The 13,408-nt window shown below is 42.2% G+C and overlaps 1 protein-coding gene across 1 annotated transcript in view; it reads right to left on the reverse strand.

Annotated features, from left to right (window-relative positions):
• Positions 1-9,224: 9,224 nt before the first annotated feature.
• The window catches only part of galnt1 (UDP-N-acetyl-alpha-D-galactosamine:polypeptide N-acetylgalactosaminyltransferase 1), a 66,552-nt gene continuing 62,368 nt past the window's right edge, over positions 9,225-13,408 (reverse strand). Inside the window, exons 13-14 of the mRNA XM_034698039.1 lie at positions 13,251-13,385; positions 9,225-11,425 (exon numbers count right to left, since the gene is read on the reverse strand). Of these exons, the coding sequence (XP_034553930.1) occupies positions 11,279-11,425; positions 13,251-13,385 (282 nt within the window). The 3' untranslated portion in view covers positions 9,225-11,278. The remainder of the gene's footprint in view (positions 11,426-13,250; positions 13,386-13,408) is intronic.

The raw sequence follows: 13,408 nt of genomic DNA on the forward strand, positions 1-13,408 counted from the left end.
CTGCCCGGACTTCTCACTCACTATTGACAAATCCACTGTTTTAACTTCCACCCACATCCGTAACCTTGGCATCATTATCGACCAATCACTCTGTTCAAAAACTGCTTTCTTCCACCTCAAAAACATTGCCCGTCTTTGCCCCAAGTACATTCATGGCCAAAAGTTTTGAGAATGACACAAACATTACAAATAGGCAAGATTGTGAGAGAGCCCACTCCCTTGACCGAAAAGCAACCCCACACATGAATGGTCTCAGGATGCTTCACTGTTGGCAAGAGACGGGACTGATGGTAGCGCTCACCTCGTCTTCTCCGAACAAGCCTTCCTCCAGATGCCCCAAACAATCGGAAAGGGGATTCATCAGAGAAATGACTTACCCCAGTCCTCAGCAGTCCAGTCCCTGTACCTTCTGCAGAATATCAGTCTGTCCCTGATGTTTTTAATGGAGAGAAGTGGCTTCTTTGCTGCCCTCCTTGACACCAGGCCTTCCTCCAAAAGTCTTCGCCTCACTGTGCGTGCAGATGCGCTCACACCTGCCTGCTGCCATTCCTGAGCAAGCTCTGCACTGGTGGTGGCCCGATCCCGCAGCTGTAACACCTTCAGGAGACGGTCCTGGCGCTTGCTGGACTTTCTTGGGCGCCCTGGAGCCTGTTTGGCAACAATTGAACCTCTCTCCTTGAAGTTCTTAATAATTGGATAGACGGTTGACTGAGGTGCAATCTTACTCGCTGCTATAAACTTCCCTGTTAGGCCCTTTTTGTGCAATGCATTGATGGCTGCACGTGTTTCCTTGCAGGTAACCATGGCTAACAGATGAGGAACAATGGTGTCATGCACCATCTTCCTTTTAAAGTGTCCAGTCACTCAATCATGACAGATTGATTGCCAGCCTTGTCCTCACCAACACCCACACCTGTGTTAATGTGTGTGACACCTGTGTGTCATTGAAATGATGTTAGCTGGTCCTTTTGTGGCAGGGCTGAAATGCAGTGGAAATGTGTTTTTGGTGATAAAGTTCATTTTCAAGGCAAAGAGGGACTTAGCAATTAATTGCAGTTGAGCTGATCACTCCTCATAACATTCTGGAGTATATGCAAATTGCCATTATAAAAACTGAAACAGCAGACTTTGTGAAAATTAATAGTTGTGTCATTCTCAAAACTTTTGGCCATGACTGTACATTCTGAAGATGTTCACATTTAATGAACTAACTTTCTACAAAAACAGCTGAGGTATTTTTTGCCATGATGAGTCTGATCTGGGGTATCTGGTTGTCATACATACTGTATTATACACCAATGTATTGCATCTATACCTAAATATATTTGAAATCAATGTAATCAGCATCGGTATCTTAACTTTTAGTTTGACTTGTTTGTTTTATAGCTTGGTATCCTGATGTCTTTTTGTCTCATCTTTATGTTTCATAAACTCGTAAATTCGTAAAATCATTTTTTAAAAGACTGATAAAAAAACAACAAGAGACAAAAGCTTGAACAAGTCAATGTTTGATCTTGTTCCTCTGCCAAGGTGTCACTGTTAACAATCATCAGATTCATAATTATCAGTGGACAGATTAATAACTCTGTTCTTTAATGAAGTAAAATATTGGCTTTTCATTTCTCCGTCACAGTCAGGGGATCAGTGGGTTCATGCAAACACTGAACAGGGTGGTTTGAACTTTAGTGTTTACTGATGGGTAAACGGCTTGCTCCTGAACTACTAACTTAAACATGCATGCTCTTTGTGCAGCTGAATGACTGTGGAGAGATTTTTCTGTGAGACTTCAGACCCAGTCATAGACTCAGTCTTTTAACTAGTTCTGCACCTGTTTCCCAATATGTGATCCCAGCATCAGCACTGTCCTAAGGTAAGAGAAGTATGGAATAAATGATGTAGTGGAAGACTTCTGGGCAGCTTCCAGGTCAGATCATGTTTTACTGCACAACTCTATATTTGTGCAGTTGAACACTATCTGACCTGGAAGCAGCCCAGAAGAACTCAGAAATAAAGGCTTCAGATTAAGAAAATAAACAACATGCATTTTAAATCGAACTTCTGGATAAATAAAACTTAAATCGTCTGTCTGTGTTTGTGTGAGCTGAGTCAGATGGTGTCGTCTGTTCTGTAAACACTTTACAGATTGTGGATGTGTCAGCGAGGCTCTGGACAGATGGACAGAATAAATAAAGCTCGAGCACAGCTGCTGTGAAATCCAGACAGAAACCTTCATCTGAAGTCTTCAGTCAACTAATTACCAAACACAGTGATCACAGGATGATATTTATGATACATGTTTACCAAATAAAAGCTGGACATGAATGTGATATTCAAGTATTGTTATAAAATCTGTGACTCACACTTCACTTAAGAAACAGCACAGAGAGAAACATAGAGAAGTTCTTTGGGAGCAGGGTGAGTTCATTTAAACCTAAAGGGGAGGCTTTGTGAGGCAGCCTAATCTGTAATAAGAACATTTTCCACTGTATGAATCTCAACCCAGTTCATAATGACAAATAAATAAAGGATCAGAAAAAATCACAGACAAATTTCAGTCACCAACTGTGATGCTGTACCTGAGAGCCTAATCAGGTACAGCATCACAGTTTGGGTTGATGACCTCTCTGTGCAGTGAGAAAAGAAACTGCTCATACTGCATGGAAAACCACTGGTGTTAAAGAACACTGATCTAGAAGATGGCCGTCTCACATGGATCTGGTTCTGCTCAAGGTTTCTGCCTGTTAAAAGGATGTTTTTCCTTGCCGCTGCAACACGCTAAATACTGCAAGGTGCTCCACTCATGGTGGATTAAGAAGAGATAAGACTGATTCTTCTTGATTGATTGATTGATTGATTGATTGATTGATTGATTGATTGATTGATTGATTGATTGATTGATGAACAAGACACTTCTGTCCTCATTCTTGGCTTAAATTAACAACTTGTAAGAAATGAGAACTCACCTTGCATCAAATTGAGCTGTAATCTCTTTTTTTTATATAATTTTCTTTTTATTAAGTTTTTCTCTTTTTTAACAACCAAACATACATACATACATACATACATACATACATACATACATACATACATACATACATACATACATACATACATACATACATACATACATACATACATACATACATACATACATATGGGTCCAATAGGATGACATACCATTCTGTAAATAAAACAAAACATAAACGTGAAACAAAGACAGTGGGAGCACAGCGGGGACAGCGCAACATATCTCACAACCTGTTTATGCATTCATTATCTACACAAGTATCCGAATAAACTTTGTGGGTATGTAGATGCTAAATATATACTCTAAACAGTATATTGTCAATACTAAACAACCCAGCATCCTCAGACTACACTTGACACCTAAAGAAATAAAACATAGGTAAGTTAAGGGTGTAACCAAGTGGCAACCTCCGGTCTAAAAATATGAGTCCAATGCGGAAGTGTTAAAAAACTGCAGTTCATCAAGGATCCGGTTGAGGCTGGCTCCTGAAGTACTGGAAACCACATACACATGAATGGGAAAAAGTTGCTCTTTACTGCAGAAATAAACATGTTTACAGCCTGGTACAAAAGACGAGTGTAGTGTGAATAGCTCATTTCTCGATCGGCTCACACTGTAGGGGGGTGAATTTCTTTCTAACGCAGCAATTTCGAAGATATTGAGATTACGAGTCTTCCAATGAGAGGCACAGCTGACTTGCTTGACAGGCGGGAACACTGTAGCTGTTAGCTAGGAGACTCAAAGCCCACCTCTTTACCTCACAATTGCTCAACAGCAGCAATATGGCTGCTGTCGATGATTGGTCTCAAAACAGCTCTTCAGAAACAGATGGGTGACGTCACGGATGCAACGTCCACATTTTATACAGTCTATGGCTGTAACTCTAGTATTTCAAATTGAGCTGTAATCTCAACAAAATCTGCCACCAATAGAACAGAACAAGATTTTATCCTAATGCACCAGTGTTTTCTGCACTGACATGTTTATCCGTAAACAGGATGTGGCAGAGATACAGTCTGTGACAGGGAAATGTGCTTTCTGTTCTTGCTGCCTGACAGAAGAACAAACACAAATCTCTCGAGCTGAGCTACAAACACCTGGACAGGTTAGTTCCTTGTTCTTTTTTTTTCCAGTGTGTAAAATACTGTTACATGGTGCTAGCTAAAAGTCAGAAAAGGCTGGAGTTGATTTGTTTTTTTGCATTGCTATTGTTACGCTTAATGTTGTCTATTTATTATTCATATTCTAAAGTTGCTGCCTGACTGATTTTTATGACATAAAGATGGTGGCGGAGCCAGGGGCCATCCCTGAAAACTGACTGGCCACCCTGAAATTCTTAAACATGATTGGCTATTTGCCAAGTCAGAGGCATTACTTATATTGAAATCAGCTATTGTGTTGTTCTGTTTCAACAAGCTGCAGAGACAGTAGTTTCTGTGGATTTGAATATTGTTTTTGTTGATGCTTTGACTTTGGACAATCATCTTCATTTTGATTCCTTAAAGAGTTCAGTTCAGCAGATTTAAATATTAGAGGGGACATATCACACTTTTTTCATCAATATATATTGGTCTAAGAGGTCCCCAAAACATGTCTTTAAAGTTTATGCTCAAAAAAACACTTTGAAATCAGATTATGGCATGCCTGAAAACCCCTCTTCTTCAGTCCTCTTCAGAACACTCTGTTTTCCCTCTGACCACGCCCCCTCAGGAAGTGGATGTGGCCTCGGCTCTCCAGCACGTTGATCTAATGTTTACATGTTGGCTGAATATACACGGCTGCCCAGAGGTCGCGTTACTTCAACCCTCTGAATCTGATCCAGAATCTGATCTTGACGGAGAGGCGCCTGTAGCAGGACCTTTCTGAAGGATTGGTCACAGATTTAGTGTTTCTTGTTGTTTTATTTGTCAGTATGTCGACGTGTGTCTTGGTACACAGCTACGAACATGTAGCTATGTGGCTATGCTAACTAGCGCTAGCACTTATCCATGATAAATAAAAATCATCCACTAGATCTTCAAATCTGCAGACGTGGGGAGTAAAACCGACCTCTGCCAGAAAGGCAGCGGGACCTTTTCTAAAGGATTGGTCACAGATTCTGTGTTTCTTGCTGTTTGATTTGCCAGTATGTAGACGTGTGTCTTGGTACACAGCTACAGCTAGGACATGTAGCTATGTAGCTATGCTAACTAGCGCTAGCACTTATCCATGATAAATAAAAATCATCCACTAGATCTTCAAATCTGCAGACGTGGGGAGTAAAACCGACCTTTGTGTTTATTAAGACAGCCTACAACTAGCATGCCTCCCTCCTAAGCTCCTTGTTAGCACACATTTGTGCAGGTAATGAAAAACGGGGAGGGATTCAGTATTATTTTATACAGTCTATGGGCTGAACAAGCTCCGAGCTCTGACTCCGTGACAGACCTGATATTGTTGTTACGTAACAAAAACACGGAAGTCTGAAACGGCTCGTTTCACACACATTTACAGAAAGGTGGAGAAATCAAAACAGGGGCAGAATGGATTTTTTTCATTCTCGGGGGGTTTGTAGACATGCCAGGGACACATATTTCAGGTTAAGAACCATTAAAAAGTCAATTTAGCATGATATGTCACCTTTAATACTCTGTTGAGTTACATTTCAAATGCTAATGTTAGAAATCTACAAAAATGAAACATTTGTTAAATTATTTTATAAAAAGAAGTTAAAGTAGATATGATTATTGGAGGTAATCCTCCTCGGTTTGGGGTAAGCCCCTAATTTTTTCAGGCCTGGCCACCCCTTCAACAGTCAGTGCCCCAGTTTGGTCACCCAAGTCAAAACTGTCAGGCTCCTTCACTGACTGTATCATGTTGTATGTGGTTGTTGTTAAAGTTAATCTTCAATCTTGGATGATGCTGGTGGTCACTGTCTGAAGCTGGTGTTTGATGTAACAGCTGGTTAAAATATTGAAGCTGTCAAAAATCAGTTCATACAAAACCTTGCATGAGTAGTCAATAATTTCAACTCCATCACAAGCTAAGACTGACTCTAATTATCAAGTACACACAGCTGCTATTATTGTGATAATCTGTCATAGTCTAATTTACAATATGACATTAATATATTTTGTTTGATACTCAACCATGTCCACTAAAAAAGATTTACAAGTACTATTAGCTCTGTGTCTGTTTACAACCAGGGATCAATAAAACAACTAAATCAGAGGAACATGCAGCTTGGCTCACAGACTCCCTCTCTTCCTCCCCTCGTGCTTCATTATTCCATCTCTTCCTGGAGTTTTCCTCCGGGCTGCAGCCTGATTCACTTTGATCCATTTCTTCACATCAAAGGCTCCACAGTCACAGTCCTTCTGAAGTCTGCAGCACACAAACCATAGCAGAGTCTCCAGCAGCTCCAAATCTCCTTAACAAGAGAGAGGGAGACTCATTTCATTTGCATGATGTTGTCTCTTTGCAGAAGACTCCTTTTGGTTTAAAGCTTTATCGAGTTAGAGGGAACAGATTGACTAATTGACATCCGAGTGTTCCTTGTGTCTCATCTCTGGGTATATGAAAACAATGCAAGTTTGGGGTTCTGTTCTACTTATGTTCCCTAAAAGAGACAAACGTTTAACTGGACTGCTCCTCTAATCATAGAGAAAACGCTTTGTGAAATAAAGCATGTTTTATTAAAAATGCGTCAGCTAAACTCTGCGGTCTAATGTGTCTCCCTGATGGCGCTCTCTGGGTTTAATCCTGACAATGAATAATTCAACAGATCAAGTCGAGGAGTTTGAATAATCCACTCAACATGTAGCGAGTCTACTGCCCGACTCTGTTACCTTCACACTGCACAGTCATGTTAATTCAAGTTTCAACCAAACACATCCTGTTTTTGGCCAGACTCATTTCTGCAACAGAACTGTAGGAGCTAAATAAAAAGATGATTATCTTCTAATACCCATGGGTGCCCGGAGCAGAGGCAGCACATGACCATGTCAAAGCCAGAGTCCTACTCTCCTGACCTGTAAAAAATAAAGAAAATAATCTCTGAGATTTCTTTTTTTGTGCTTGCATACTTCATGCAACTTTCTAGCTTGCTTATGGGTGCACTAAAGACTGCATTAAAAACATGAACAGCACAACAGCTGTCCCAAGTGAAGCCAAAACTTTAGAGCTCTCCCTAGTGACAGGCTGCAGTATAGGCCTTAAAGCCTGCCTCCATCAATCATTCAATCTTTATTTATACAGCGCCAAATCATAGCAAATGTTATCGAAAGACTCTTTACAAACAGAGCAGGCCTAGACCGCACACTGTATTTTATTATTGACAAAGACCCAACATTAAGACAGGATCCAGTCCCATCTTACAGGCAGGACTCTGTCAGATCCATAGCCTGTATAAACGATGGACGTAGTATCCGTGACGTCACCCATCTGTTCCTGAGCGCTGTTTTGAAGCCAATCGACAGCGGCAGCCATATTTGAAATGCAGAACTCAACCAGGCAGAGTGTGACGTCAGGAGGCGGAGTTTGAGCCTCCTAGCCAACAGCTACGTGTTCCCATTCGGGAGTCAAGTCAGACATGTCCTTATTTGGGCAAAAACTCATAATCTTAATATTTTCTGAACCGTCACGTTAGAAAAAAAATTCACCCCTCCGTACAGTGTGTGCTGATAGAAAAATTAGCTTCGTAAAGCCGAGCTGTTTTTTGTACCAGGCTGTAAACATGTTTATTAATGCTGTAAAGATCCTCTTTTTTGAATTGGTGTCTATGTGGTTTCCGGTGTGTCTGCAGCCAGCCTCAAGCGCGTTCTCGATGTATTGCAGTTTATAACACTTCCGCATGGGCTCATCATTTGAGACCGGAGGTTGCCCCTGGTCTGATCTCATCTTAATCCACCATGAGTAGAGAACTTAGCAGCATTTAGCAAATTACAGTGGCAAGGGAAAAACTTCCTTTCACAGGCAGAAACCTTGAGAAGAACCAGACTCATGTTAGACAGCCATCCCCCTCGAACCAGTTGGGGTTGGAAAGAGGGATAGAGGGAGATGAAGAGAGAGAGATGATGTTGGTGAGACGGATTGTAGTAGTTGTAGCAGCTGGAGTGTGGCATGTCAACAGCAGCAGGCCGTCTACAGTTCCAGAAGAACCTACAAGGGTCAAACTACAAAGTTAAAATACATGTCAAATAAATTATTCTTATACATGCTTTCTGTCTATAGTAGTTCTTATCATGCTGAGTGATGTGCAAGTGTTCATTTCTGATTACAGTTCTGATAAGTTGATTGGGGTTAACAAATGATTGAATGGCAGCTCTGTGGACAAAGGAGGAACGCCTATAGAAAACTTAATACTGACACAAGAGTCACTGAATGTCCATGAAGGTTCTTGGTCAGTAAATTATTGGAGACATCTGATCTCTCCTCTGAAAGGCTTCTTCAGTTCTAAACAGACTGGTGGACAGAGCAAGGGAATAAAAAGGCGTTTTGGACCGCAGGAACTTTACCCCAGAACTAGGGACTTTATCCCTGAACTATGTGCGTTTCGACCGCAGGAACCAGGGTCTACATTTAGTTCAGGCGTAGATAATCTCCCCACTGAAAAGCCCCTACCTTAAGCCTCTAAGGGTTGTCAGTATGCTTTTGGTTGTCACATGGGGTCGCCAGCAGAGTTGTTTACCTAGTTCCTGGAGTCAAAGTCTTTGGTCTTCAGTGGGTCATTGGGGTCACGTGGTGTGAGTATGGCCTTGCTTGTTTTGAAAGATAATTCAAAACTGCAGTGTATGTTGGAGATAAGTGGAGTCTCCAACTGTCTGATGGTCACAAGTGTGCTTCAAACCAAAACAATAAGCTGTTGAGCTGTGCACTGTAACCAGCTGAGGCATCTTTGACGTATTACTAGTCAAGTCACTTCTGGGCACGCTCCACCCGAGCAACATGTCAGCGGTATTACAGCCTCACATCTCATCACAGAAGCAGATAGAGGAACCCTGTCCATATTAACGCACTGTCAGTTGTGTCAGCAAGGAAGACAGGAACTCGAAACTCTCTTCATCAGTAGGTTCTCTGGGTTTCTCCTGTAATAATAACACTGGAAGATGCAGTTTTTAATTGTTTAGACCCTGGAATATGAGGCAACTGTTCACTGACTGAAAATAAAATGTGTGTTTTATGGTGTGTGTGCAAAAATAAAAGGCAGAAATCAACATTTCTCTCGCATTGTTCTGTAAACTTTTTCATTTTTATTTTCTACATTTGGATCAGCTCAGTGTGGAAGCCTGGACACGTCAGTTTACTTAAAACCCAAAATAAACCCCCGAATATCAGAACAATCGAATTCACTCCCTGTCTCACAATCAACAAAACAAACAAAAAAAAACGTTCACATCTTCTGCACACAGTCACTCGCTCAGACATGGAATCAGTCAATGGCCTCGTCTCTCTTTCACGTCCATGACAAAGATGAAGCGGGGACTCGTCCTATGTAAACCCCTCCTCCACTGGAGGAAGCTGAAATGGTAGAAAAGGTTCATGAAACCCCCTCTTCTGCTCTGACTAGCAGCAGCAGTGATAGAGAAGAAGAGAAAAGAAAGCATGATGGTTGGAAAAAAAAAGGAACACGCTGATGCTCCTGCTCAGCTGTCTGAGATATGAAAGAGAAATACTGCAGGTGGGCTTTTCAGGATGAGATATACAGTCATGATTTCAGATATGTCTGCTGCTGTGCTCTTTGTTACCTACAGTTCAACCCTTCCCTCCCCTCGGCTCGCTCTACATTTATTATTCCGTCCCTGATTAAGTCTCCTAACACACCTCGGACAGGTCTCTTTGATATTCTAACAACTGCTTCCCCCCGGCTTCCTTTCCTATTATAGAAGCGTCCTCAGGAGAGCACAGAGACAAGAAAAGCAGCATTTTGCTCTTTTATGTGACGGATCTGCCGTCGGTTTTAAGCCACAGAGTCTGGGTGTCCAACAGCGAAGGGATCAGAGAGCTGTTTGTCCTGGTAAACAGGGAGCCGGTGGACTAGGATTAACTGAAACACACACACACACTCTCTCACACACACTTTCTTACACACAAACACACACTCCACTGGAGGAAAAAAAAGCCCTTGGAGTGTCTTGAAGAGGTCATAGAGAAGAAGATATGACAAAATGGATTAAAGTATCAGACTGGTGCAGCCTGTTTCCTATATGTTCACAGGTGGTGTGTGCATGAGTTCCTTATGGTTGAACACATTATTAGGCAGTGAGCATCAGTTACATATGCAGAGTTCCTGTTTGTGTGTTAGCTCTATGTTAAACATCAACAGAGACAGACAGACGCACTAATGTTACTGCTCTGTGGCACTCTCACAGGACTGTCGTAACACGAAACCATAAAAAAAAAACAGACATAGAAATCTCAAGATATCACAAACATCATATTTCTCTATCTCTACTTCTCTGCTGACGGCAGACGTCAGCTCTTCGTCCTCTCAGTTTTTATGTGCAGTCTCTTGGAAAGTCCTCGGTGGGGAGGCTTCAGTCTGTGGGATGACATACCAAAGAGTAACACCAGAGGGAGACACACACTGCTGCAAGAGTGTAGGAGGGCCTCAGACACACACGCATACTCACTTACACATGCACCCTTCTTCGTATGAGTTCACCGGAGTTCATTTTCATTACAAATTTAAATTAAAAAAAAAAACAACATAAAACAACGAATTTAGCCCCCTTCTCTTGGCATACATTCATCTTAGAATACACACACACACACACACACACACACACACGCACACACACACATACACTCATGTAAGTGCACACACTCTCTCATAAGAGGCAGTCAGTAAACGTTAAGTGATGAGTTGAGGGGTGGACTGCTTTGTCCAGGGAAGCTGTGAGCGAAGACCCTCGACTCCATCGGTCAGTCTCACGTTCACCCACAGGAATGACGTCACACTCCGCCGTGTGTGGTTAAAATCTCTCTTTAAAAAACAAACAAATACAAACGTAAAACAAACAGCCATCGTCTCCACGAGGGAGTCTTTGCTCTCTTGTTGCTCAGAGGAGGGGCAAACAAGCTCCTCCCTGTGATCTCGGGCAGAGGTAGTACCGTCCGATCTGTCCCCCTCTTGTCCCGAATCCCTTCACGGGAAGTCTTTGTTTTCTTTGTGCCCATTTTTGATAAACAAGGTCTGCTCCCCTGATAGCTCGCTCTGGGCTGCTGCTGTGTGTGTGATTGTGTGTGTGTTTGGGAGTTTGCAGAGTGTGGTCAGAAGACCTCTGGTAGTGTGACATTGCGCAGTAGCCACTGTTGGGAACGTGTGTGTGTGCAGTCTTTGACGCTGGGCACCTGGCTGTCCTCCTCGCTGGCCTTGTCCAAACACTGGTTACTGTTGACGTGGATCAGGGTCAGCTTCTGCACAGAGAAACAGAGATGGAGAGAGAGAGTGTGTGAGGGGGATGTAACCCAGGCTGTTTATTTTTATTCACACAGGCAAGTAAATAAATAACTATTCATATGCGTTAAATCGTTTCAAAACTCTGTCAGACTTAATTTAGAGGCTCAGCTGTGTTTGGCTCTGCTCTCAGCTCTGAAACTCTGTGGTGGAGTTGGGTTTATGAGTCAGTCAAGATATGCAACCCATAAAAGTACAACAACATATATTCCATCGACTGAAATTACAGCTAAAGCACAGCCTTATTCTGGGCTCATTGTTTGCAGAAAACAGTCTGTTTTTATCTTTAACAACTAGAAAAACATGTAACGAGACACTTTGGGTCATGAACAGTGACTCATTTATGTTCTTCTGTTACTTTCACTTGCTCTAATGAGATGCAGAGATGCAGCGTCTGAGCTGTGCTTGTTGCTGGTGAAACTTTTTTATTGCAAATTGTGGTGATCAGAATTTTTGCAACAGGGAGAACACAAAATGTAGAGACGTAGGGACATAAAATTAAGATATATAATTCCACTGAGAATGACACGCTTCACTTTTATCGCTGAAAAGTGAACCTCTATTTATTCTCCATAAACTCTCCTTTTTTATTTTCTTCTATGACATCTTTAAGTGATTGTGTTTTAGTCTTACACAGGACTTCCACCAGATCGGTGTCCAGTCTGTCTCCGGTCCAGCTCAGTGCGCTCTCGTCCGTCAACACCCACTGGTTCCTTTTTCGGAACAGAGCACGGAGCAGGACCGTCGGACAGCTGGAGTCATGTGACCGAGGTTTTCCTGCTGCAATCACTGAATCAAGGATTATCCTCCTCCTTTCCTCATCCATGTTGGTAATGGAAAATGGTAAATGGACTTGTACTTATATAGCGCTTTTTTAGTCTTTCTGACCACTCACCGTCACATTCACCCACTTATACCAATTCACTCACTGATGGTAGAGGCTGCTACAGTCAGGGACCATCAGTGTTAGCTAATCTCATTCGTTCACATTCACACACCTCTGAACAAGAACAGAGGGAGCAATTCGGGGTTCAGTGTCTTGCTCAAGGACACTTCGGTATGTGACTGGGATCAAACCGCCAACCTTCCGATTGATAGACAACCGACTCTACCCACTGTGCCACAGCTGCCCCTGTTGTCTTATCAGCCTCTGAAAACCTCTGACTTGATGACTCCAGGCCTGCCTCCAATCTAAATGACTTTTTTTTTGTAGTAGTTAAGTTAAAAACAATCTAGTGATAACACAGAGTGTTTTATTCTGACAAACCAGGTTTGTATTTTGTTTTGGTGCCTGACTTCCTGTCCCGCTCCATCTGCTCAAACCTATGAGATCCCTGTGCCGTGACGGATCAGAGACGGACCGGACATGGACCTGGTGGATCTGCCCTTTATTCTCACTCTGGTGTTATATTTTGGGGCCTTTTTAGCCTTCATTGGATAGGACAGCTGAAGAGAGACAGGATATTTAGGAGTAGGGAGCAGGGGAATGATGTGCACCAAAATCAGTGATGAGCAGAGAAATCAGAGAGTAAAGTTTGGTTTAAGTCTTTGTGTATGTTGTCTGTCAGCTTATAAGCCTATAAGTAGTTGACACAGTGGCTGACACAGCTAAGTGTTCAGAAAGCAGAGATTACTATCTGATGTTACAGTGTTTCATGATAGTTCTTGTACACAGTGGAAGGAAGCTTTAAGATTTGCTTTGTGTGTTTGTGTATTCAAGTTTGGATTAACTATTTTACACACACACACCATGTAGTGCAAATGTACATGTTTTCGTCCACTTACCACGGGGTCGTACTCCCAGAGCTGGTTGCCTTTGAGGTGATGGCACTTGAGCATCATGACGGGTCCGTTTAGCTTGGACACGTCTAGACACAAGTCGTCTGTTCTGATCTCTTTATTTGCCGTGTAAGAAAATACCTGCAAGACGCACAAACAAAAAC

This window comes from Notolabrus celidotus, chromosome 12, assembly GCF_009762535.1.
Source record: "Notolabrus celidotus isolate fNotCel1 chromosome 12, fNotCel1.pri, whole genome shotgun sequence".
Classification (NCBI taxonomy): Eukaryota; Metazoa; Chordata; class Actinopteri; order Labriformes; family Labridae; genus Notolabrus; species Notolabrus celidotus.